Source organism: Muntiacus reevesi, chromosome 2 (assembly GCF_963930625.1).
Source record: "Muntiacus reevesi chromosome 2, mMunRee1.1, whole genome shotgun sequence".
Classification (NCBI taxonomy): Eukaryota; Metazoa; Chordata; class Mammalia; order Artiodactyla; family Cervidae; genus Muntiacus; species Muntiacus reevesi.
The window spans coordinates 271,960,133-271,984,608 of NC_089250.1; the positions used below are offsets into that span (position 1 = coordinate 271,960,133).

At 52.5% G+C, this 24,476-nt stretch overlaps 1 protein-coding gene across 1 annotated transcript; it reads left to right on the forward strand.

The window, feature by feature from the left end:
- The first annotated feature begins 843 nt into the window (after nt 1–843).
- Nucleotides 844–23,446, forward strand: PPP2R1A (protein phosphatase 2 scaffold subunit Aalpha). Its single transcript, XM_065926680.1, has 15 exons — nt 844–1,044; nt 10,217–10,307; nt 11,071–11,171; nt 13,967–14,199; nt 15,154–15,301; nt 15,420–15,575; nt 17,270–17,384; nt 17,510–17,580; nt 18,009–18,143; nt 19,673–19,846; nt 20,095–20,155; nt 20,840–20,994; nt 21,975–22,117; nt 22,785–22,876; nt 23,006–23,446. The coding sequence occupies exons 1-15, from the start codon at nt 967–969 to the stop codon at nt 23,020–23,022; spliced, it is 1,770 nt and encodes a 589-aa protein (XP_065782752.1). The 5' UTR covers nt 844–966; the 3' UTR covers nt 23,023–23,446.
- Nucleotides 23,447–24,476: the final 1,030 nt, after the last annotated feature.

Genomic DNA, 24,476 nt, shown 5'->3' on the forward strand with positions numbered 1-24,476 from the left:
ACCCCCGCTCCCTTTTATAAGGAGCAGTTTCCTAACTGGAGTGGGTCTTTAGCAGATTCAGCTAAGGGATACGAATTTTGAGAGAGAGGGAGGGAGGGAGAGAGATTGACTGATTACGTGGCTCTGGGTGCTTGGCCAAGACTGAAGAGAGGACGGGAAGAGGATATAGGTAGAGATCTGACGATTTAATAGGAACTGCTTCCCAGATAGAACGTACAGTTTGGGCAAAGGCTTGTTGGCATGAAAAAGCATGACGTGCTCAAGCAGTTAATTTTCCAAAACTGCTGAAGAGTAAAAAGGGGAGGTGGGAGGCAGGCGTTCAGGAATCAGATCCACGCCTGAGGGGCGTTGGGTTTTACCCAGAGTAAGGCAAGTCGCCACCCTTCTCGGGGCCTCAGCAAAACAAGGCATAAATCAAAGACCCACTCTCTCCTCCTTTCCCACAAAAGTTCAGGAGTCCGCTTGCCAGCAAGAGGAACTACTACCTCCCAAACCAAAACCTGCAGATAGTTCTGGTAGCCCTGCCAATGACGTCATGCATTCCTAGCAACGCAGGCGCAGAAGAACTCGGAGAGGCACTGGCTTAGCCACCTCCCAATCTTGCTCTTCATTGGCTAGAAACAACCACTCGTCTAGGCCGATGTTAGCGGCGACCTAGGCGGGCCCAATCTTGGTCGCTAAGATACCACGTACTTCCGTTTCCTCCTCCCCCTCTCCTAGGCTCCGGCAAACTTAATCTCGTCCCTTCGGCCAATGGCAAATGGGCGGTAGGCGGGACCTTATTTGTTCGGACCAAAGAAACGCAGGCTCGGCCCGGAGTATCGCGGCCAATGAATGTGGGGTAGCCCCTGTAAAGTGGCTCGGGCGTCCCCACGCCTTTCTTTCCTCCTCCCAGCCCAACCCCTCCCTATCCCGGTTTTAGCACGGCGCTGGCCGCAGTCTTGACAGGAACGGGACGGGCCCAAGATGGCGGCGGCGGACGGCGACGACTCGCTCTACCCCATCGCGGTCCTCATAGACGAGCTCCGCAACGAGGATGTTCAGGTCCGGAAGCAACGGGAACTTGAGGAAGAAGGGAAAGGGGACCTGGGGGCACGGGCGTCCCTCGCGGACAAGGTTCAGTGTTCGCTGGGAGTGGCGGAAGGGGCGGCGGCCAATCAGCGTTCCGTTTTCATCTGTTATGGTCCCCGGACTCGATGAGACGGCGCCCGGGATTGGGTGTCGGCCCAGCGGAGGGCGGGCGCGAAGGCGAGCTTGGAGGGTCCCGGGCCTGCCAAGTGCGCGCGGGGCCCCGGGCCTACGAGGCCGCGGCTCTGGAGAGGGTCGACCGATTGGGTTGGGTGAGAGGGGAAGGAACGGCTCGGTGATTGGCGGCAGCAGCCCTTGAATGGCGCCTTGGGGATGGGGTGGGCGCGTGACTTGCTCTGAGTGGGGGAGGGGCCGCCTGCTTGGTGGGGGTCCGGGTAGTTTTCACCCTTCAAGGTTTCAGCGGCTAAGGCTGCGCTGTGGGATAAACTTTCCAAATGGAGACTGAGACGTGAAGACTGACTTTCCAATTCCTGCCCGCCCACTCTCTCCAGTTTTGGTGTAGACCCCCGAAGGGGAAGGGGGCGAAAAGCTCCCTCCCAAAGCGGGAACTGGCCAAATTCAGGTACGAATTACGAGGTGAAAACTAGCCCCCTTTCCGGGATCCTCCCGTTGAGTGGAGGGTGGGCAGTGTACTAAACGGACTAACATTTCTAATGTGTGGGAGCGGGGGTCTCAGATATCTGAACCCAGCAGGCGAAGGGTTGAGAAGAGGTAGGGTTCTAGGGTTTGCCTATCCCAGCCCTGCCTCTCATCCGAATGACCTTGGGCCGATTACTTCACCGATCTGGGCCTTTGTTTTCCGTAAACTGGTCTAATAATAGTCCTGTCTCATTGGTAGGTTGTAAGGGGCTGAACGAGTTAATAATACGAGTCATATAGAACGGCGCCCGGTCTGTTGTAAGGGCCGAATAAATGTTAGCTGTAATTGTGGGGAGTGGTGATTGAAAAGTTTCGATCCTCCCTATGGGCCTCAATTTCCCCGTTTATAAAATTGCGCGAGTTACACTGGCCCAGCCTCAGTGGTTTGGGCTCTTATGACCGTAGTTTGGGAGTCAGAACAGCAAGGCCAGCGTGGTGGCTGCACAGTGAATGTCGAAGTGGTGGCAGATGAGGATTAATCCAGAGCTAGATCAAGTGAGGCCTGTGGACCAGCAAGGCAAAGACTTTGGTGAGGTGGAGGAGCCAGTGCCAGGCTTTGCTTAGAGGAATGACATGCTGTGACTTCTCACCCTCGAATAGGGGCCAGGCAGGATCAGAGAGCCCTATCTGGATGCCACTGCAGAGCAGCACCAGCATTGGCAGGATTAGGGGTATCTGGTGGTTTTGATGCCGTGTGGTGAGTGATGGAGGAGGAGGAGTCAGGATGACTGAGCTTTGAATCCTAGCGCTCCCTGTGTGCCCTGGACCAGTTAGTGCCTTGCCTGTTCTGGGTCCAGATTCCTCATCTGTAAGGAATAGTGATGAGTGAGGAGGAAGCAGCACCTACCTGGTTGGGAGGTTGCAGTGGAATTGGCCCCTTAAGTGGCTGCCTCAGAGAAGGCATTCAGTGATGACCTCATTCAGTTGTCATAGCAGTTTATGGTTTTCTCTTTGGAAAGTGAGGTTCAAAGAAATTGCTTCCTTAGCCAGTAAGAAACAGTGGCTGGGTTGCATTGTCTCAGGGGTGTTTGGGGCACCACATTTCTTAAAATGTGGTCCACTGGTGGAGAAGCCAGGTTTCTGTGTTACTTAGACTGTCTGCTTCAGTTTTCTCACCTATGAAGTGGGAAAAGGGAATTCCCTGGCGGTCCAGTGTCTGGAACTCGGCACTTTCACTGCATTGGGCTCAGAGTTCAGTCTGTGGTTGGGGAATTAGGGTCCTGCAAGCCGTGCAGTGGAGACTCCCCCCCCCCCCCCAAAGTAATACTTAGCACTTCATAGGGATGTTTCAAGGATTAAATAGGTTAGTACACGGAAACTGCTTAGAACAGTGCACGACATGTTTTAAGTTTTCATTAAATTTAGTCTGCTGGTTGTAAGATGAGAGCTTCATTTCTCAAAGGTGAGGTGCTTCAGACATTTAAAAACTGTTCTCTTAATGGTTACTATAGAGCAATGGGTCTTAACAGGTTGTCACGACTGGTGGTGGGGGAAGCTCCCCAACATCATGCACTGCCCAGGCCATCCCTTCACAAGGGATGGCCCAGCCCCAGAGGTGGTGCCAAGGCTGAGGAACCCTGCTGTATGCCAGCCTGCTAAGTGCTTTATGTGTGTTTGTTGAGTCCTCACAGAAGACATCTGAGATAGGTGCTGGGTTTTTTTCCAGTAAATGATTTTTCATTGTCAGATCTCACGCCACAGAGAAAATAGTACCAAATCCAGTTTTTAAAAAAAATTTTGTCATGTTTTTTCACCTGTTTCTCCCCCCCCCACACACTTTTTTTTTCCCTGAAGTATTTTAAAAATAAAACCCACGCCCCAGATACTTTCTCCTACATACTTCATTTTGCACCTCTAAAACCATGGACTTTTTTTATTTGGCTGTGTGGCACAGCATGTGGGATATTTGTTCCCGTACAAGGGATCAGACTGCAGGGTGCCCCCTGCATTGGAAGCATGGAGTCTTAACCTGTGGACCACTAGGGATCCTAAAACCATGGGCATTTTAATAACCACATTGCCATTATCATACATCAGTTCAATTCAGTCACTCAGTCATGTCCGACTCTTTGTGACCCCATGGACTGCAGCATGTCAAGCCTCCCTGTCCATCACCAACTCCCAGAGATTCCTCAGACTCATGTCCATTTTGTCAGTGATGCCATCCAACCATCTCATCCTCTGTTGTCCCCTTCTCCTCCTGCCTTCAATCTTTCCCAGCATCAGGGTCTTTTCCAGTGAGTCAGTTCTTCCCATCAGTTGGCCAAAGTATTGGAGTTTCAGCTTCAGCATCAGTCCTTCCAGTGAATATTAAGGACTGATTTCCTTTAGGATAGAGTGATTGGATCTCCTTGCAGGCCAAGGGACTCTCAAGAGTCTTCTCCAACACCACAGTTCAAAAGCATCATACATAACAAAGTTTTTACAGTGATCTTTGATGTCATCTAACAGTCGATTCATACACATAATCAGATTTTCCTGATTGTTCCAGAAGTGACCTTTTACAATTGGCTCCTTTAAATCAGATTCTGAGTCTTCAATCTGAATGTTTGGTCATTGTCACACAACCCAATAAATACTGAAATAGGACTTAGCCAAGAGCATTGGATTTCAGGGCAGCACTTTTCACCACCAAGCTGGGCCCTGTGGAGACAGAGTAGGCCAGAGGTGATACAGAGGTGTCAGTGCCATGGGTGGAGGCAGACGAGGGTTTCGAGTCCTGGTCTGGCAACTTTATGAGTTACTCAACCGTTCTGGGCCTTGATTTTCTTGTTAAGTGAGGAAAAGGGCGGGAGACATACCTGGCAGGGCTGCTGTGAGGATTAAATGAGATAAACTATGTAAAGACAGCAGGTTCTTACATGGTCTAAGACATTTTGGATGCCCACATCTTAGAAATGTGACATCACAGGGTCCGGCTTCTTTTCTGGAGTGCATAGGGTACACGGGGGTTTGAAGCAGTGCTCAGGAATCAGGTTGTGCTCTGAGAGTTTAGTTGGTGGAGGGTGATGGTGAAGAACATGAGTTCAAGATCCACGCTCTGCCATGCCTTCTCTGGATGACCTGCATTTTTAAAGACTTGAAAAATATTTATGCTTGTGGTTTTTGATGTGTCCAGCCCTGTACTTGGTTTAGGAATCACCAGCTGGTAACAGTCATGCCCCTTCCTCATCCCAGAGACAAGTCGCCTTCCAAATGGGGGAGCAGGCACCTCCATAATTATAAGGCCAGGTAAACTGCTAGGGAAGAACTTGTTTGTGCTGTGGTTTCCAAGGAGGTGGGGAGAGTACTTTTTTCTTTTCTATTTCAGGTTAGCTATTTATTTTCCCTGCTCAAGAAATAAAAATACGTGAGAAATAATGATAAGAATAATGGTTAACACTTGCGTACTTGCTTCGTGCCAGGCCCTGGGTCTTCCTTATTTGATTATCCCAGCAGTCCTGAGAGAGGCATTGTTGTGATAGCCATTTTACAGTGAGGAAACAAGCTCTGAGGTGCCCAGGGTTTACCTGGGCACCTTAGCTAATTGGTGAAGCCAGAATACATACTTGTTCATTCTTTACTTAAAAAAAAAAAATCAAATGCTCCAAAAATAGAGATTGTGGTCCTCATTTCACTCTCTGGTGATGCAGAACTTTTCATACCTGTCTGCCTGCACACACCCACACACATAATGTGTGTGAAATGAACATTAGGTTCATTTAAAAACACAATTCTTCATGGAATGAGGTGGAAGGATGTTAGGATTTTATATAGGAGTTGAAGAGGCTCTTGTGTCACTCAGTAGGCGTCTCCGGGGCTGAGGCTTGTTGTTCAAGCAGCCACCTTGCCGCACCTGCCATCCTGCTCATTCCCAGCCACCGGCTCTACCAAACTAACAGTTTGGAGCAAATCCCCCCAGGTTCTTTTCTTCCCTGCCTGTAGAAATATATGTGTAGCCTTAACTTAAAAAAATTAATCCAGCATTTATTGGACTCTTCTTGTTTGCCAGGCCCTGTCCTGGGATTTGGAGGCACAGAGTGCAGAAGACAGAGTCCCTGCCTTGTGAAGCCCATTCTAGTGCTGAAGGAGAAACAGTGAACCAGGAAGTACAGTTGGCCCTTGAACAGCACAGGTGTGAACTGTGTGGGTCCACTTACATGCAGATTATTTCAGTAGGAAATACTATGGTACTCCGTGGTCTACTGTTGGCTGAGCCCACAGATGGGAAACCTGAGATATGGAGGGCCCACTGTAAGTTATACTCAGGTTTTCGAGTGAGCGGATGGTGGGCTTTGGAAGGTGACTTGTCTCTCGGATGAGGAAGGGGTGTGACTGTTACTAGCTGGTGATTCCTGAACCGAGTACAGGGCTGGGCACATCAAAAACCGCAAGCATAAATATTTTTCAAGTCTTTAAAAATGCAGGTCATCCAGAGAAGGCACGGCAGAGCGTGGATCTTGAACCCATGTTCTTCACCATCACCCTCCACCAACTAAACTCTCAGAGCACAACCTGATTCCTGAGCTCTGCTTCAAACCCCCGTGTACTCTATGTATTCCAGAAAAGAGGCTGGAGCCTGTGTTGGAAATGATGAGTTAAGATGTGTACAGTGATGGGGGCTTGATGGTTTACCCAGGGCAGGCATTGGTGAGGACTGAGCAGAGGCCTGAATGCAGTGAGGGGAGCCCTGGTGTGTCTTGCGGAAGGCTGAGGAAACAGCACGTCAGCAAATAAGAAAACCTGACCGTAATGTTTGTGTTCATTTTAGTTACTGTCGAGGGAGCTACTGTGACAAGAACCCAGGGGGCAAAGAGAGGGAATGGGAAGTGAGGATGAACCTGTACGCAGGAGTCAGTCGTGTTGGGCCTCGTAGTCCATAGGAGAGCCTTTGGGTGTCACTCAGCATGAAGCGAAGACACACTGCATGTGGGATTGGATCTGTGTGGTCATATCAGGGAAACTCTGTGGATTGAATGTGGTGTGGATTTTAAAAAGTGGTAGTGTTTCTGTGTGGATATAGTGGTGAGAAGGGAGTTTTTATTTATTACGTCTCATGTACTAGGGTGAGGGCTGCTGGGGACACAAACAGCCCCAGCTCACAGTGATACGTGTGGTCGTGGAACCATGGGTGTGAACAGAAAGGTTCTTTTCATCCTCCTGTCTCTTGTCAACGAGGAAAATCTTTCCTGTACATTCCTTGGCCAACTTGTCCTTATGTCTTTCTGTCCAAAAAGAACTCAGTCACTGATTGGGCTAGTTAGGATTAAGGTTGGCTCTAGTAGTGTTAGTCACTCAGTCATGTCTGACTCTTTGCGGCCCCATAGACTGTAGCCCGCCAGGCTCCTCTGTCCATAGGACTCTCCAGGCAAGAATAGTGGAGTGGGTAGCCATTCCCTTCTCTAGGGAATCTTCCTGACCCAGCCTCCCACATTGTAGGCAGATTCTTTACCGTTTGAGCCACCAGGAAGCCAAGGTTGGCTGTAACTAATAGGAAGACTCTAAATAAATGGTACTTAAATGACATCAGTAAGTCGGGCGGTAGTCCAAGCTGGGTGACACTGTAGGTGTTAGAGTCCCAGGCTCTCACACGTTGTTCTGTTTGTTTTCCATCCTGCCCTCCGCAGTCCCAGGTTACTTCAGGGCCCCAAGATGGTTGCTGAAGCCCCAGCTATCATAGGCCCATTCCAGACAGGGAAGGAAGGTTGAAGATGTGACCCCCTCATCTACCCATAAGAGCACTTCTAGAAGTCACACACACTGTTCCCACTTGGATTTCACTGACCAGACATTAGTCTCATGGTCACATCCAAATGCAAAAGTGATTTTAAAAAATCTTTACAGGGACTCACATAAACAGTTGGAAACCAGAAGTCCTACATGGCAGTATAGCCCAGTGCAGGAGCTCTTAACCTGGGGTCCCTCGGGTATTCAGGGCATGTCCATGACTGGATAAGAAAGAGAACATGAGGGAGCACCTGTGTACTTCCCACTCAGATTTCACTGGCAGCTCATGTTACTGTATTTAGTTGTTTATATGTTTCTGTAGGTCTCGCTCTATATACACTTAATGTTTGGCTAAAAAAAAAAGACGCACGGCTTGTGATACTTAATGTGGAGACCCTTTTGCTGCCAGGCAGGTGAGTGAGTGGACCACTTCAAGCCCAGGTGGTCCAGAGACCCAGTGACACTGTATGAAAAGTGAGATGTTTTTCTGAGGAGAGGCCACCGTGGCATTTCTTCAGGCTGTCATCACTGTGGTTCCCAAAGAGAGTCTTAGCTCCTTCAACCAGAGGGGGTGCGGGGTCCCAGGCACTTGCCGCCCTCTTCAGTGCCGCATGGCCCGGGGATGAGCAGGCCAAGGGAGCCCTTGCTGCTCCCCCTTGGCCGTGCTCCCTTCTTGTTCTGCTCCTCCTCTGGGGAGGAGTCGGGCTTGTGCTTGGGCTGGCGAGGCTGACTGGCTTACTCACCACTGGGGTGTCGCCTTGGCACTCTTCACACAGGAACTCATGGCTGCAGCCCTGCTGTCAGGCTGGAGACACGGAAGGGAGATTCCCAGGTGGCCAGGCCACACGAGCAGCTGGGGTTGGGTCCTGGCCCCCTCAGTGCTCATTCAGGCAGCCGTCAGCACCCCCAAGCCTGCTTCCACGCTTGTGGAAGGGTGCCATTAGTCGTGTTCCCTGGGATGAGGGGATCAGATGAGGTCCTAACACTAACATACTGAGCCTGAGGCCCGCCTTGTGTTAGCAGAGGGTGTGATTTCCAGGGTGACCACGACAAAGCCCCGCAACTTAGGTGGCTGCAAACAACAGAAAGGGTTCTCTCTCAGCGCTCTGGAGGCCAGAAGTCCGAAATCAGGTGTTAGCTGTATTGGTTCTTTCAGGAGGCTCTGCACCTCTCCCCAGCTTCAGGGGGCTGCCAGCCGTTCTTGACAAATTCCCTGACTTGGGACACAGCCTCAGCTCCCTCCCTTGTCTTCACACGGCCTTCTCCTCTGTGTCTCTTCATCTTCTTTCCTGTCTCTTGTAAGTCACTACCATTGGATTTCAGGCTTGTGTCTCTCCTTTCCTCTCACACCCCTCCCACACTTGGCACTTCTGACACCAGATGGCCTTCCCCCTTCCTGATCAAGCAGTTCTTGGCAATACCAGCCGGATGTCCTATGATTCGCATCAAAGCAGGCCCTCCTCGGTGGATTTGATTATTTGCTAGAACAGCTCACAGAACTTGAGGAAACACTTGCATTTACCAGTTTGTTATATAATAAAGGATGCAATAAAGAGTCTAGATGAACAGCCATGTGAAGAGATGCAGAGGACGAGGTCAAGGGAACTTCTGTCCCCAGAGGTTGGGGTGTATCACCCTCATGGTATGTGGGGGTGGACCCCAAGCCCCATACTCTGAGGTTTCTTATGGAGGCTTCATCACATGCACGTGACTGATAATCCGGTCAGTGTCCCTTTCGGGGGAATGGGGCTTGGGGCTGAAAGTTCCCAGCTTCTGAGCTTAGCTTGGCCTTCCTGGTGACCAGCTCCATCCAGGAGCCCACCCAGAGTCACCTCATTAGAACAAGAGACATTCCCATCACCCAGGAAATTCCGAGAAATTTGGGGCTCAGAATCAGGAACCAGAATCGAAAATCAAACATCAGAACACGAGATGCTCCTTGTGTTCCTATCACTTAGGAAACTGCAGGGGTTTAGGAGCCAGGAACTGGGGGTAGACACGCACTTTTCTAATGTTTCACAGCACCACCACCACCCCCTGCCCCAAATTCAGGACAATTTCAAGATGCTTAGTAATTACATTTGTTTATTTCACTTTTACCAGTACTGAGGGTTAGGACTGGGACGTACCTTTCTGCAATCACTGTTCAACCCACCGTACTAGTGGAATTACTACTGCTAATGCTAGTCTTGTCTTTATAGCAGTGTCATTATAATATTGTTTGTTCTCTTATCATCACTTAGCCGCCGTCTACCATCTAACCCATCACTGGGTTACAACCCCCGGTCCATGGCCAGAACTCTGTGACTCTTAGAAGGGACTTTCACGCCCTGAGCCTATTTCCTCTTCTGGAGTAGGGCCTATAACCGTCTGCCTTCGGCTTGTCGTGAGAGCTAAATGAGACATGCATGTGCGTGCTCTGCCTGGGACTGGGCCCAGAGTAAGCTGGGAACGTAGCTGCTGCTGTTAAGAGCACAAGATGGAGTGTGTTAGTGGTATTGAGCCAGAGTGGGCACAAGTAGGAGGATGGGGAACTTGGGCATGCAGACACAGTGTCAGACAGAGTGATCCTGGAAAGTACTGAAGCGGGTGTTGGCTCAGTGAGACCCATCGGATGCTTTTGCTGAGGCTGCCGCTATAATTTAACAGCTCAAGGTCACAGAGTTACTCAGTACCCCACACGTGCTTAGTGAGGCTTCCAGCAGCTGACTGAGTCCAAAACTATCACCTTAAGTCTGGGCTTGCTAACTTTCTCCCTTCCTTTTCTTCTTCCCCTCATTAGCTTCGCCTCAACAGCATCAAGAAGCTGTCTACCATTGCCTTGGCCCTTGGGGTCGAAAGGACCCGCAGTGAGCTTCTGCCCTTTCTTACAGGTACAGTGGAGTCCTGGGGCCCACGTTGAGTGGGGGCTTCCTGGGGTAGTTCCTGCCAGATAAGAGAGAAACCTCTCTGTGAGTTTAGCAGCTTGTAAGTGCCGTGTGCTGGGCGCTGGGGGCTGGTGCAGGGACTAATGGAAGGGGTCTGAAGGCTGATGGAGCCTGGTTTGAATTGCAGCTCCAGCTGCTGGTGACTTTAGGTAAATTACCTAACTTCTCTGTTCCATAGAGTTTTTATGTATAAAACAGGCATGGTCATCATGTGCTATAGCATTGATGTGAACATTAAATAATAGTAATAATAGCTAATACTTACTATATACCAACCATGCGCCAGACAGTGTTCCGAACCCTTTCTTGTGAGAATTAAGTTTGTTCACCTAGAGCTTGTGCTGTATGCCACCGTTGTTGTCCAGGATTATCTCACAGCAACTTCTTAAGGCAGGTGAGACTCCTGCCCTCATTTTATAGATGAGGAAACTGAAGTATGGAGAGATGAAGTGACTTAATTGGCCATGTAGTTCAAAAGTGACTCAGAGGGGATAATCTATCAAGTCACGCTGGCTCTGAACTTGACAGTATTGATGGTCTCTCTTCCCTAGCATCCCACACCTAATCACCTATTCCGGCCCTCCCACCTCTGCCCACCCAGGGGGAGGGTGGCTGCCAAGTTGAGGAAGCAGAGTGGAGCACGCTTGTTCTGGGGAAGGGGGGGTCAGCTGTGGGGCGGACCTGTAACCCAGTCTGTCTTGTCCCGCAGACACCATCTACGATGAGGACGAGGTCCTCTTGGCCCTGGCGGAGCAGCTGGGCACCTTCACCACTCTGGTCGGAGGCCCCGAGTACGTGCACTGCCTGCTGGTGAGTCCGGAAGCTGGGGAGGGCCCCTGCCCGCCCCTGGGGTGTCAGAACCAGGTCCTCGCAGGGAGGGGAGAGTGCAGGCCAGGCCGGGGTCATCTCTGAACAGAGGGGCCTTGATCATTAACTTTAACCCAGCAAGTCAGCAGTGGCATTTACTATATTTGAACGAAAATGCACCCGTCTTCATCACTGTTGACTGGGCATGTCTGAGCAGTGCTCGGCCCTGCCTGGCCCTCTACGTGTGAGGTTTTCAGTTGGGAGGCAGGCTCCACTTACTGTGTGACTGGTAAGTCAGCTGACTTCTCTGTGCTGTCCTCTCCTCATCTGTAGACAGGGAGTCCTTAGCACTTACATTGAGGATCACCTCAGGAAGCCTTAGTGCAGTACTCGGCATGTAGTGAGTGCTCACAGATGTCCGCTCCGTTGTCATCCTGCCCACCCTTCGGGGTAGGGACGGTCACACCGGCTGTGGCCATGCCACCCTGGACGCGCCCGATCTCATCTCATCTCGGAAGCTAAGCAGGGGTCGGGCCTGTTTAGTACTTGGATGGGAAGACAGTCACACTGCTAGTGAGTGGCAGAGCTGGGATTCCAGGCTCGTCCCTGTGACTTTTCCTGTGTTCCTGGCCATGTGACCCTGTGTTGGGTGATGACGGAGGTCAGAGATGGTCAGAAACTGAGAGTAACGGCTCTTTGGGAAAAGGGAAGGGAGGAGGCGCTCCAGTCCTATGGCCTGGGTTGAAAGAAGCTTTGGAGGTTCTCAGTTTTCACTGCTCTCAGAACCGCCGTTTTCCCCCTGTAATTCTTTCTTTCATGATCCCTAAAGATACATCTTCATACTTTGGCATCTGCACTTGATGGTGTTTTGTAGTTAGTCTGCAGGCTTGCTTTTAGTGGTATATGAATCATTGCCACCTTTTTAATGAGATTGTAAAAAATTTGTTCTTGATTTTTTTTTTTATCATGGTGAGTTAGTAATAATTAGTTGCCATTATTAATAGTACCATTATTAGTAATAATGGTAATAAATAGTTACCATTATTAAAAAATAGTTACCGTTTTAGCCACTTTTTCCCCATGACATTAAGTACATTCACACTGCAGTGCAGCCATCATTACTGTTCATCTCCAGAACTTTCTCATCTTCCCCAAAGAAACTGTACTCATTAAGCAGTAACTCCCCAAGCTCCTCACCCCAGCTCCCAGCAACCACCATTCCACTTTCTGTCTCTCTGAGTCTGACTACAGACATACCTCAGAAATTGTGGGTTCAGTTCCAAACTACCATAATAAAGAAAGTGAATGTTGTAATAAAATGAGTCACATGAATGTTTTTGTTTCCCAGTACATATAAAAGTTATGATTATACTTTACTGTTGTCTATTAAATGTGCAATAGCATTCTGTCAAAAAAAGATACATATCTTAGTTAAAAAATACTTTCTTGTCAAAAAACACTAACCATCATCTAAGCCTTTAGCAAGTTGTAGTCTTTTTGCAGTAGTAACATCAAAGGTCACTGATCACAGATCATCATAATAAATACATTAATAATGAAAATGTTGGAAATATTTTGAGAATTACCAGAATGTGACACAGACTCAAAGTGAGCAAATGCTGTTGGAAAAGTTGATGTTGACAGACTTGTTGGACACAAGGTTGCCACACACCTTCAGTTTGTAAAACCGGGCACCTCACATAAGCATACATTCTGTAGTCTTTTGTGAAAGGCTTGTTGTATTTAGTATAACGTCTTCAAGGAATTCATCCATGTTGAAGCATGTGTCAAATGAGATTTTATTCACATATAAGGGCCTGGCCCTTTTGGCTGCTTTTGGAAAACCCCAGATTTACTTTCCCTGGCCATGTCTGCCCGTGACAGTTGACAGACCTGGACGCGGGAGGCAGCTCTGCTCCCTGGCCTGGACGCTCTCCAGCCAGTCGCTGCCTCTGCCGTCCCCGCCTGTCGCCTTTGGCCATCGCTGCAGTCAGTGACCTGCCTGGGCCCTGGAAACGTCTCCATTTATGACTTCATTCTGCTTTCTGTCCCTGTCAGGCCAGATTGGACTTCAGATCACAAGCCTCTACCCATATCTTTATTTGAACAGATTAGGATAACAATTGAGTCTCGCTTCTTTCAGTCAGTAATTCCTGCTCTGTGCTAGGAGGTCTGCTGGGCTCAAGGGACCCCATGGTGAGGCAGTCACATGTCCCTAAAGGAACATGATCACTCCAGGCCTCACAGTAACAAGAGTCCCAGGTTCCCCAGTATTGTGAGATCCTGATGTGGTTGCCTGTCAGAAACTGTAGCTCTGCCTTTCAGCCCTTTGGAGGTTTTTTAGATCCTGGCTTATCGCTGTTACATCTCGGGCAAGTTAGCCTGGCTGTGCCTCAGTTTCCCCTTAGTTTAGAATGGAGACAGTAACAGGACTTGCTTCATAGGACTCAAGTGAGTTAGAACCAGCACCGCTAGAGCCATGGCCCTACTAAGAACATGCAGTAAATAGACGCTGCCGTCAACATCAGTGATTATTACTGCACTTGGAGATGGCAGGGACAGCTGTGGCCCTCTCAGAAGGTGACATGTACAACTTGGGGGTTTGTAGACCCCACTGAAGCACCTTCAAGGACCTGTGCGTGAGGTTCTCTGTTGTGGTTCTTCAGGGAGGAGACATTGTGCATGCGGGCCTCTGCCGATCAGGGAAACCCTGTTGGAGGAGCTGAGTCCCTGAGGGGTGCAGCCGGGAGCTCGGGGGGGCTGGGGAGGAGCCATGTGCTGACCTGTTCTTCCCACAGCCACCCCTGGAGTCGCTGGCCACGGTGGAGGAGACGGTGGTGCGGGACAAGGCGGTGGAGTCCCTGCGGGCCATCTCCCACGAGCACTCCCCCTCCGACCTTGAGGCCCACTTCGTGCCCCTGGTGAAGCGGCTGGCGGGCGGCGACTGGTTCACCTCCCGCACCTCAGCCTGCGGCCTCTTCTCCGTCTGCTACCCCCGCGTGTCCAGTGCCGTCAAGGCGGAGCTTCGACAGTGAGTCCCCTGGCCTCTGCTGGCCTCTGGGCCCTGGCGAGACCCTGCCTCCCACTCCTGCTTGGTCCCTTTCTCTTGAGCCTCAGGCTCCGTTAGGCCCATCCAGCGCCCAGAAGCCCCCAAGCTCTGCCAGCCCTCAGAGAGCCAGTGTCTGGACACAGCTGGGTGTAAGTCCAGGCACTGCCTCCTGCTCATTTAGGAAATGGAGACAATGATGGTTCTTCCTCCCGTTGATTATGTAAAAGAATTACTGTGTATAAAATGCTTAGGACAGACTCTGGTACATGTGGACGCTCAGCCAGTGACGTGTGGTGCAGTTGTAGGCCTATCTCGGTGTGGCAGATGGGAGGCCGCCGCCTCCACCACCTCCACCACCTCTGTCCCTCTTGGTTGAACCGCAGCAAGTTGCTTGCCCTTGAGATTTGGCCTGTGGAAGAACCAATATTTTTAATTGGATTAAAATCTCCCATTAATCTGTGTTTCTTCCCGTCCCTCTGGACTCCTGTCCTTCCACCGTTGTCCTGAACCAGCCCCTGAGCCATTACTCCGGCCAGGACAGCAGCGTACAGCTGCTCGTGGGTGCTTGGAGGGCTGTGCTGGGCTCCTCGCGTCTCTTTAACTGGAAGCATTCGGTGCTGGAAAGGAAACGCTCTGAGCAGCTTCAGCGCAGCCTGTTAGCTGAGCAGTTTTATGTGGTCATAATAATAGAATCAGCACCTGCAGTTCGCTGTAGACCTGCCTGCAGAGAGACGGCTGGGTGTCTCACACACGTCGTCTTGTTTAAACCTCAGTGGCCCAGTAGGGTGGGTTCTGTTACCAGTTCCTTTGTGTAGGGTTGGGGAGACTCAGAGGCTGTCACTTGGGTCAGGATCACCTGGGCAAAGCCAGGTGCTGCAGGACTGCCTGGGATTCCAGGGATTCCTCCTCCTGAGCCCACTCTACGCCCCCCTCCAGGTACTTCCGGAACTTGTGCTCAGATGACACCCCCATGGTGCGGCGGGCCGCAGCCTCCAAGCTGGGGGAGTTTGCCAAGGTGCTGGAGCTGGACAATGTCAAGAGCGAGATCATCCCCATGTTCTCCAACCTAGCCTCTGACGAGCAGGTGGGGCCGCCTACCCGCCCCTCTCCTGCTTCTCCCCGTGGCGGACCTGAGTCTGGGGAGGAGGCCTGGGGCTGATGGGGCCTCTGCTGACCCCTCCTTGTTCCCACCCTCTCCCCAGGACTCAGTGCGGCTGCTAGCGGTGGAGGCATGTGTGAACATCGCCCAGCTCCTGCCCCAGGAGGACCTAGAGGCCCTGGTGATGCCCACCCTGCGCCAGGCTGCTGAGGACAAGTCCTGGCGTGTCCGTTACATGGTGGCCGACAAGTTCACAGAGGTGCGTGCGGGGCCTGTAGACAGCATCTCACAGATGGGGAGACGGAGGCCTCGGGAAGGAGTGGAGTCACATAGAGGACCTGGGGTTTAGTGAAGCCCAGTGGGTCATCTGGGCATTGAAGCAGGACGCTCTCTGTTGTCATTTGATTAGCTCACCTGTCAACCCTGGTTGGTTGATAGCGGCATCTTGAAGTGCTTCCTTGAGGTTTCTGAGGCCAACTTAAGGTTCTGTGGGGGGAAGCCACAGGAGCTGAGAAGGGTGGCGTGTGTGTGTTCCTGACTACGAACCTCGTCTCCTTTCACGGAGACGTCTTTCCTCGGCCGTGGACGGCCGCCTTCTCCCTGTACCTTGCCTGTGTGTTGTGTTCTCATCTCCTCTTCTTGCAAGCACTTTAGACACTTTAACTTAGAGCTCACCCTAATGACCTTCTTTTACCCTGTTATCTCTCTGAAGACCCTGTGGCCAAGTACGGTCACAGTCTGAGGTCCTGGGGTGGGGAGTTAGGACGTCAGTGTGTGAATTTCAGGGCTGGAGGGATACAGTCGAGCCCCCAAACATGGCCCAAACGTTTGAATGGTCGGAGTGATGCTGTCAAGCAGGCAGAGCAGATGCCACGTCTCTGAGGACAGTGCTCTTTCCATGGAGTCTCAGTGGCTCATCGCACAGACATGTTTGTCGGGCTCCAGCTCGTGGCTGGGTGTTGGGGATCCAGTGAATTCAGCACATTCCTGGCCTTCAGGGAGCAGGCAGCCTGAAGAGGGGACAGTCAGCTGAGACAGAGGAAAGGTAGTGAGACCGAACTGGTGCAGGGCTGGCCGGTGGGGGTGGGGGTGGAAGCGCCGAGACGAGGAGGTGGTGCTGCAGCAGGTTCTGGGGGATGAGAGCGCCGGGGCGGGACCTGCGTCCCGTGTATGCAGAGGGCCTGGGTGGTGAGGAGCACAGGCAGAACGTTGGGCAGTGGCTCTCAGCGGGAGAGGACGCTGGAGGGGTGGGCAGCAGGCCCCTCTCCTCGCAGTCAGGAACCACCCTACTCCCCCAGGTCCTCACAGAGCAACTTCACAGCAGAACCTGTGCGCTTTTCTTTGTCTGGTTTCCTGGAGGTGGGCTGGGGATGGTACCCTAACCTGTATTGTTTTGTTTTAATTGCAAAAGTAATACGGATGCTGGTAAACAGTCTTAACACAGAAATAATACAAATGAGAAAGTGACAGGGATCATACATCATTTGACTCTTTTGGGATCAGGGACAGAAAACCCAACCCGAGTAACCTGAACAGTAAGGCGATCTGTCGTTTTAATGCAGACAGCAGTACTTTGCAGTAGGTACCCTCGTGGTTTGAGGAAGCAGAGGCTCAGAGAGGTGCAAGCAGTCATCCAAGGTCACACCGATGATAAGCAAGAGTAAGAACTTGAGCCAGGCAGTTGGGGTCCGGGGCCAAACTCGTGACCACTGCCCTGCCCAGCCCCTCAGCACCATATACAGTTTATCACCGCACAACAGGGAAACTGAGCCTCGGAGAGGCTCTGAGACCTGGCTGAGGCCGCCCCTACAGCACCCGCGCTACATCTCAGCAGTGACGCCAAGGGCTGTTATTGCCTCAGTCCAGGTGCCTTGAACTTTGATTTTGTTCTCATTCACCGAAGGTGCACAGCAAGCCCTCTCACTCCCCCCGCCCTTCCTTCCCTTCCTGTAGCTCCAGAAAGCGGTGGGACCTGAGATCACCAAGACGGACCTGGTCCCTGCCTTCCAGAACCTGATGAAAGACTGTGAGGCCGAGGTGAGGGCCGCTGCCTCCCACAAGGTCAAAGGTTGGTGCTGGTGACCAGAACACAGCAAGCGGGCGTGCGGGTGGTGGGGCGGGTGTCTGAGGGGCTGCAGGCAGAACGGGCACATCAGGTCTCACCTCCCGCCGCCTCCCTCTCGCTGCCCGCAGAATTCTGTGAAAATCTCTCCGCTGACTGTCGGGAGAATGTGATCATGACCCAAATCTTGCCCTGCATCAAGGTAACAGGGAGTTTGGTGGGAGGAGTAGAGCACGCCTAAACTTTCTGGAAGTAAGGGTGGAGATAGGGCGTGAGGGGCAGCCCGATGCAGACCGAGTTCCCAGCCTCCTTAGACCAGGCAGTGTCAGGTTTAGAGCAGTCAGGAAGCCTGAGGGAATCTGAGGCTCCGGGCTGAGCGTGGTGGTGGGGTGCTTCCTCCTCAGAGCTCACAGCGTCTCCTCATCCACAGAGCTTCGAGTTTGGGGCAGAGGTTCCTGGGGGCAGGGGTCGCTGAACTCCAGGCACGCCGAACTTGTAAGGCGCTCCAGTTCCCCTCGGGCACTCAGCCTGGGTTGAGAGGACAAAAGCAAGCAGTGTCTCGGGGCTTCATAGGAGTGGAGTCTCTGCAGCCACTGACCCCATGGCTCCCGTCTTCCTTCTCCCTCCCAGGAGCTGGTGTCTGATGCCAACCAGCACGTCAAGTCAGCGTTGGCCTCTGTCATCATGGGTCTCTCTCCGATCCTGGGCAAAGACAACACCATCGAGCACCTGCTGCCGCTCTTCCTGGCCCAGCTGAAGGATGAGGTATGGGCGCCGGGGGGGGCCTCTGCACGCGGCCGTGGCGGGTGGGGCAGCTCGTCCCCAGGTTCACCAGCACCTTCAGCAAATGCCCAGGTCACCAGGGAGTTGAGTGTCTGTGGGTATGGTGGGCTGCACGTTAGCCCATTGGTTTATTTGGCATTTGTTTCACATGCCTTTATTCTGTACTAGTTTTTTTCCTGGGCATTAGGGATACTGAGCAAAAAAAGGAACAAGGCACTTGATCCTCCAGCACCTTCAGAGTGGTAGTGGCGAGGGACAGATGGGTGGTCCCTTGACTCCCCGATCATACAGGTGCTGTGACAAGTTCATGTCTATCCGAGTTCAGGCTAAGGTGCTTACTAGGGACCCCAAGGTGCTGTGGATTAAAGAAGGCAGAGAATCGTTTCTCTCAGAACAACCTGGGGGCGGGGTGGACCGACACTGGGGGGCTTGTCCCTGCTGACCCCCGAGCCCTGTGGGTCTGAGGTGGCTGCGCTAATTTGTTCTGTCTCAGCCGTTGTGAAGGGAGGGCGCCAACCAGCAGCAGGCCAGTCCTCTCAGGCAGACCCCAGAGGGTGCCCGTCCTGTCTGCTGATCGCTGACCTCAGGTTACAGGTCTCCAGCCTCTGTGGAGGTCAAGTTGATGCCACATGGCCCAAGGTCCTCACCACAAGTCACATTATTAGCATGATCTTTGTGGCATGGCCCAGGGCCGTTTTTTATTTCAGATACTTAGAGATCCTCTCCCAGAAGCTGGTGGGGGCCAGTCCTCTGGAATGTGCCGAGTTTGAACAACCTAGCCCTGTCCAGTTAATAACCCTTTACCGCACACTTGATTACTTGCTTCATTGATTTATTTCAGCGCATGCCTCTTCACCCCACAGCTCCCAGAGGGAGGTGCAGCAAAAACTGACTGTGGTGTCTGCCATTCAGGAATATATGATGTTGGACAATGAATTGATTGTATTTATGTGCCTTTTCTTAGAAGTTGCTTCAGAGATTTTTGGAAGCAGATGGGGATATAGGTTCCCCCTCTGTGCTAAGATAGAGCACTACTATAAACCTGTCATAGGTCGAAATGGCGTAGAGTGAAGCAGCAGTTTTTTTCTTTTGTAAAAGCAAAAATCCTGTTTGGGTTTCTTTTGGTTAGTGAAAGCAGGAACCAGTGTAGGTCTTTCAGAGTGGTGTAAAGTTAACTTTGGAAAAATGGGGCTAGCTGTATACATGAGCATGTGTGTTTGTGTGTGTTAAGTCACCCAGTCGTGTCCGACTTTGCAACCCCATGGACTGTAGCCCACCAGGCTCCTTTGTCCATGGAATTCTCCAGGCAGGAATACTGGAGTGGGTAGCCATTCCCTTCTCCAGGGGATCTTCCCGACCCAGGGATCAAACCTGGGTCTCCTGCATTGTAGGCGGATTCTTTACCATCAGAGCCACCAGGGAAGCCCATACATACATGTAGTGTAAGTCAGAGCCTTGCCCTGGGCTCCATGTGCAGTGCATCTTCTCAGACCCTCTTGTCCTCTCCTCAGTGCCCGGAGGTGCGACTGAACATCATCTCTAACCTGGACTGCGTGAACGAGGTGATCGGCATCCGGCAGCTGTCGCAGTCCTTGCTCCCTGCCATCGTGGAGCTGGCGGAGGATGCCAAGTGGCGGGTGCGGCTAGCCATCATTGAGTACATGCCTCTGCTGGCAGGACAGCTGGTGAGAGCGCAGGCCTGGGCCAGGCCCGCTGCCTGGGGCCTGGGGGCTGTGCCGGGGGACCTGGGGGCCCTGAGGGCCCAGTGGAAGGTGTGAGGGCTGTCAGGGGAGTAGAGGGGAGAGATGGGAAGAGAGCCCGTCAGGTGAAGTGGAACAGTGCCCGGCTCTTTGGGGGAGGTGTGTGGTTTCCCTGGGCTTCCCCAGAATTGCCAAGTCTTGACTCTGATCTTCTGTCTCCTCGTCTCCTGCAGGGGGTGGAGTTCTTTGATGAAAAACTCAACTCCTTGTGCATGGCCTGGCTTGTGGATCATGGTGAGCACCTCCCCAGGACCCCTGGGCAGAGACCGGGGCTCCAGAAGGGTGCGGGGGTGGGTTGATGGGGGCAGGCGGGGGGAGTGGGCATCACCCCACTGCTGTCAGGTGCATGGAGCAGCTCCCTTGCTTTCTGTATTCCCACAGGAGGGCAGGGTACGAGGTGGATGTATCAGGTCACCCGCGGCTGCCAGGTCCAGTGGAGACTCTGAGGGTCACCCGGCAGACAGTCCGAGTTTGAATCCCACTTCCTGGCTGTCAAAGCTTAAGCACGTCACTTACCACCTTTGAGCCCACACTCTCTGTGAAACACAGGGTGCCTCATCCCAGTCTTTGAAGGCCATTGTGAGAACTGTGCATTGTTTTCACTAGGAGTGGCAAAAATAAAAGTTAGCGTTTGTCTGTAACAGGCTCCATTCCATGTACTAAGTTGTTCACTTGGGCAAATTCAGAGCCTCAGCCTGCCTGTCTGTGCCTTGGAGCTGTTGAGAAGGTGCTCCGTGAAAAGAAAACCCTACATCCAGTGCACACGGCCCTCTCTTTCTCTGCGAGTTTATGGGTTCTCGCAGTTTATGTGGCCTGGTACCTGGGGCTGCTTTGCAGGCGGGAGCGAGTGTGACTGTGACTCCCCACCTGCATCAGCCCTTCACCTCCTGAGTCTCCCTCCCTCCCTCCTCCTTCCAGTCTACGCCATCCGCGAGGCGGCCACCAGCAACCTGAAGAAGCTGGTGGAGAAGTTTGGGAAGGAGTGGGCCCATGCTACTATCATCCCCAAGGTCTTGGCCATGTCTGGGGACCCCAACTACCTGCACCGCATGACTACACTCTTCTGTATCAATGTGAGCACGCCACCGTCCCCCATTCTCCCTGGGGGAGGGGAAGTGGGTGGGAGAGGAGGAATGGAGAATGTCCTCGGGAGAAACCTGGCTTGGGATTTGGGGCCGTAGGGGTGAGTCCTTGGGGAATTGCAGGCCAGAGCTTGGGGCTCCTTGGTCAGAGTCACAGGGCCTTTGCGGGTGGGGACCTGCATGGGGGAGACTCGGGACTAGGGAGATTTGCCTGGCAGAACAGTGATGGCCAGGTCTGTCTGAGCACCCCTCTCCTTTCCCACAAAGTGTGTAATATTTATGATATAATGGGTAAATGTACAGTTTCTAGAATGAGACCTACTGTTTAATTCTAGCTCTACCATATATTGATTGTGCACCTTGAGAAAATTACCTTGCCTCAGTTTTCTCACCTATAAAGGGTTCATACCAGTCATCACAGCCCCAGACTCCTGAGGCTGTGAGATTAATCTGGTTATACAACTTAGAACAGTTGTTAATATGTAATGTATATATAGTGTGTGTGTGTAATATATATATGTGTGATAAATACAGTAGAAAGTGCTTGTATCTAGTCAGTTAAATAAACTGTACACGTAACTACGAATTAAAGAATGAGATTTAAAAGTTAGCATAAAATTGTTCTGATAATCCCTTCCTGTGCATCACTCTGGAGACCATGGCACTAAGGAAGTGCTCCCAGGGTGAGGAGTCCAGTCCCATCCCCAGGGATGAGGGAGAATCTGAGGACGGAGCCGGGATGGGACAGTGTGGGCTGGGGGTTTTCAGGGCAGGGAGACAGTAGAGTCAGGAGGGTGTTAGGGGACCTGGGAACTTGTGGAGAATCAAGGCCCTCAGGGTGGGCGAGTCTGAGCTCAGAGTCCCCCTGATGCTCAGCTAGCTTCACCCTCAAGCCTGACGGCCGCTAAGTGTCCCGGTCAGAGGGAGCGAGGACTCTTGGGAGTCACCCTCTGCCACTCCCTGGCCTGCAGGTGCTGTCCGAGGTCTGTGGGCAGGACATCACCACCAAGCACATGCTGCCCACCGTGCTGCGCATGGCTGGGGACCCTGTTGCCAACGTCCGCTTCAACGTGGCCAAGTCCCTGCAGAAGATAGGGCCCATTCTGGACAACAGGTGAGGCCTGCCCCTCCTCCACACACGATTGCATTTGAGTCAGCTTCAAACATCGATCAAGGGGGACGCAGGTGATAGAAGTGAGAATGGTGGTTATTTTGGGGGGAAGGGCCTTGTGACACCTGCACCTCTGTCTGTCCAGGACACAGCTTCACCCCTTGGTTTCTCTCTGAAGGCCGCCTTCATCCCCCAAACAGCTGACTGCCGCTGCAGAAGCATTTCCCTCGGCCCTTACCTCCCCGGGCCCCTGTAGGGCCGAGTCCCTCCCTTGGTCACTCACCTCTCCTGTTATTCGTCGGCAGTTTGATCTGCCTTCTCCCAGCCCAGGCTCCATGTGGGTGAGAATCAGGAGGGTTTTCCACTATGTCCACACCTGATGGGCCATAGACCTCAGTAGATAATGTTACACAAATGCAAGGCGTCATGTGGCCAAGGCTCAGAGACTTGAGGGTTCTGGGTTCTCTGCCCCACTTTTCCACACCACCTCACCTCCCTGTAGCTATTCTGGGCCCCCGAGGCCTCTGTCCTTGTTTGTGTGACTTCCAGCCTTCCGAGTAATGGTTGTTCTGGCCCCTGAGAGCTTTCATTCACGTGTGTGTCTGCGTCTGTGCACAGACACCCAGCAGCCCCGCCTGCCTGATCCCTCGCCTTCCCCTTCTCTCCCCAGCACGCTGCAGAGCGAGGTCAAGCCCATCCTCGAGAAGCTGACCCAGGACCAGGATGTGGACGTCAAGTACTTTGCCCAGGAGGCTCTGACTGGTGAGGCGTCAGGAATCCGAGACGCCAGTGGCAGGGGGTGGGGGTCTGCGAGGGCAGCGCTTGGCTTGCGAGCGGCTGTGGGCAGCGGGCTGGCTGCCTTCTGACTCCTGCATCTTCCTGTTCCCCTAGTTCTGTCTCTCGCCTGATGCTGGAAGAGGAGCCTCCGCCGGCCTCCGGTGTCCACCCTCCCCTGCCAGGCCCCTCCCTCGGGGAGACAGTAGGGGGCCCTTGGCTGTCACTCCCTGTGCATGGTCTGACCCCAGGTCCCTCCCCCGGCACGGTTCCTCCCTCAGCCCGGGACTCCAGCTCCTCACGTCCACCCCCCACGGGGCTGGGGGTGCACAAGGCGGGACAGAGCAGAGACCCTGGGAGGAAGGGGCCGCTCCCGCCCACTGGGGGAGAGACGCGAGCGTCCCAGGTCGCCGGCTCCTGCTGCTGTTGTGGGGACCCCTCACCCATCTCCACCTCTCTCCCTTCCTCTCGGTGGTTTTTTTGTGTCAGTTGTGCCGTTTTTATTTTATTCCCTTTCCCCCTTTTCACAGAGAAATAAAGGTCTAGAAATAGCTGGTCCTCTGGTCTTCGTCACTAGGTGGAGAAGAGGGCACCACTTCAGGGCCCCAGCCTTGCGCTTCTGTCTGGCGAGAACTGACTGGACTTGCCACACCCCCTGTCCTGCGAGTGAGGAGGATGCTCTGGGAAGCCCATGGGAGTGTCCCTGGCCCCAGGGGCCAGTGGAGTCCTGAGGTGCACTTAGGTTTCACAGAGGTTGGCTGAGTGTGTGGTGGTGGTTAGAGCAGGTGCCTTGGCACCAGACTGCCTGCATCTAGATCCTTGTTCCTTCCGTTAATAGCTGTGTGGCCTTGAGCAGCTTGCCCGGTCTCAGATTGCAAGACTCTAAAATGGGGGTAAGAGTAGAATCTAGATCGAGCGGAGCAGGAATGAAGACTTAGGTGAGTTGATAACAGAGTGGGTAATGATGTCTGACACATGAGAGGAGCAGGCCAGGAGCTCTCGGGTCATCAGGGCTGCAACAGGGAGCAGGCTGGGGACTGTGGCTAGATAGAACCGGTTCTCTCTCAGCGTGTTCTCCTGTTTCTTTAGTACTGATTAGACACCTGTATTTTTAGTTGGGCATATGGTTGCCTGGATTCAAGGCATTTTCCCAGGGCCTCTTGAAATTTGGTGTGGCATTGCAGCTAAATTCGGACCAGTAATATGTGAACAGAAGTGACATGGGCATCGTCTAGAAAGCGTTCCTAAGTGGGGAAATAATGTTTCCCCCTCCTTCCTGTGCTCTGGAATGTGGACCTGATGGGAGGAGTGGGTGCAGCCATCCCAGGCCAGGAAGTGATCTGAGAAGTGCAGGCCCAGCAAGACAGCAGGACAAGATGGGCAGAGCCCAGGGTTCCTGATGCTGTTGAGGCCCACACGGGTTACCCGTCACCTGGGAGAGTTAAACGTATAAGTTACTTTGGGGTTTCATCACTTAGCAAGTCACCCAGATTTTAACTGATGGAGGTGCCAAAGAGCCCTGGGAAGGAGCAACAGACGATGCAGATGGTATGTGTAAAGTTTCACAGAGGACGTGACACCCAAGTGA

Excerpts from the sequence above, each read along its gene's own strand:
- PPP2R1A (XM_065926680.1), top strand. The coding sequence starts at position 967 with ATGGCGGCGGCGGACGGCGACGACTCGCTCTACCCCATCGCGGTCCTC. Across the intron at positions 15,576-17,269 it reads TGGCCGACAAGTTCACAGAG|CTCCAGAAAGCGGTGGGACC; the intron begins GTGCGTGCGGGG and ends CCCTTCCTGTAG. Across the intron at positions 20,995-21,974 it reads CTACACTCTTCTGTATCAAT|GTGCTGTCCGAGGTCTGTGG; the intron begins GTGAGCACGCCA and ends CCTGGCCTGCAG.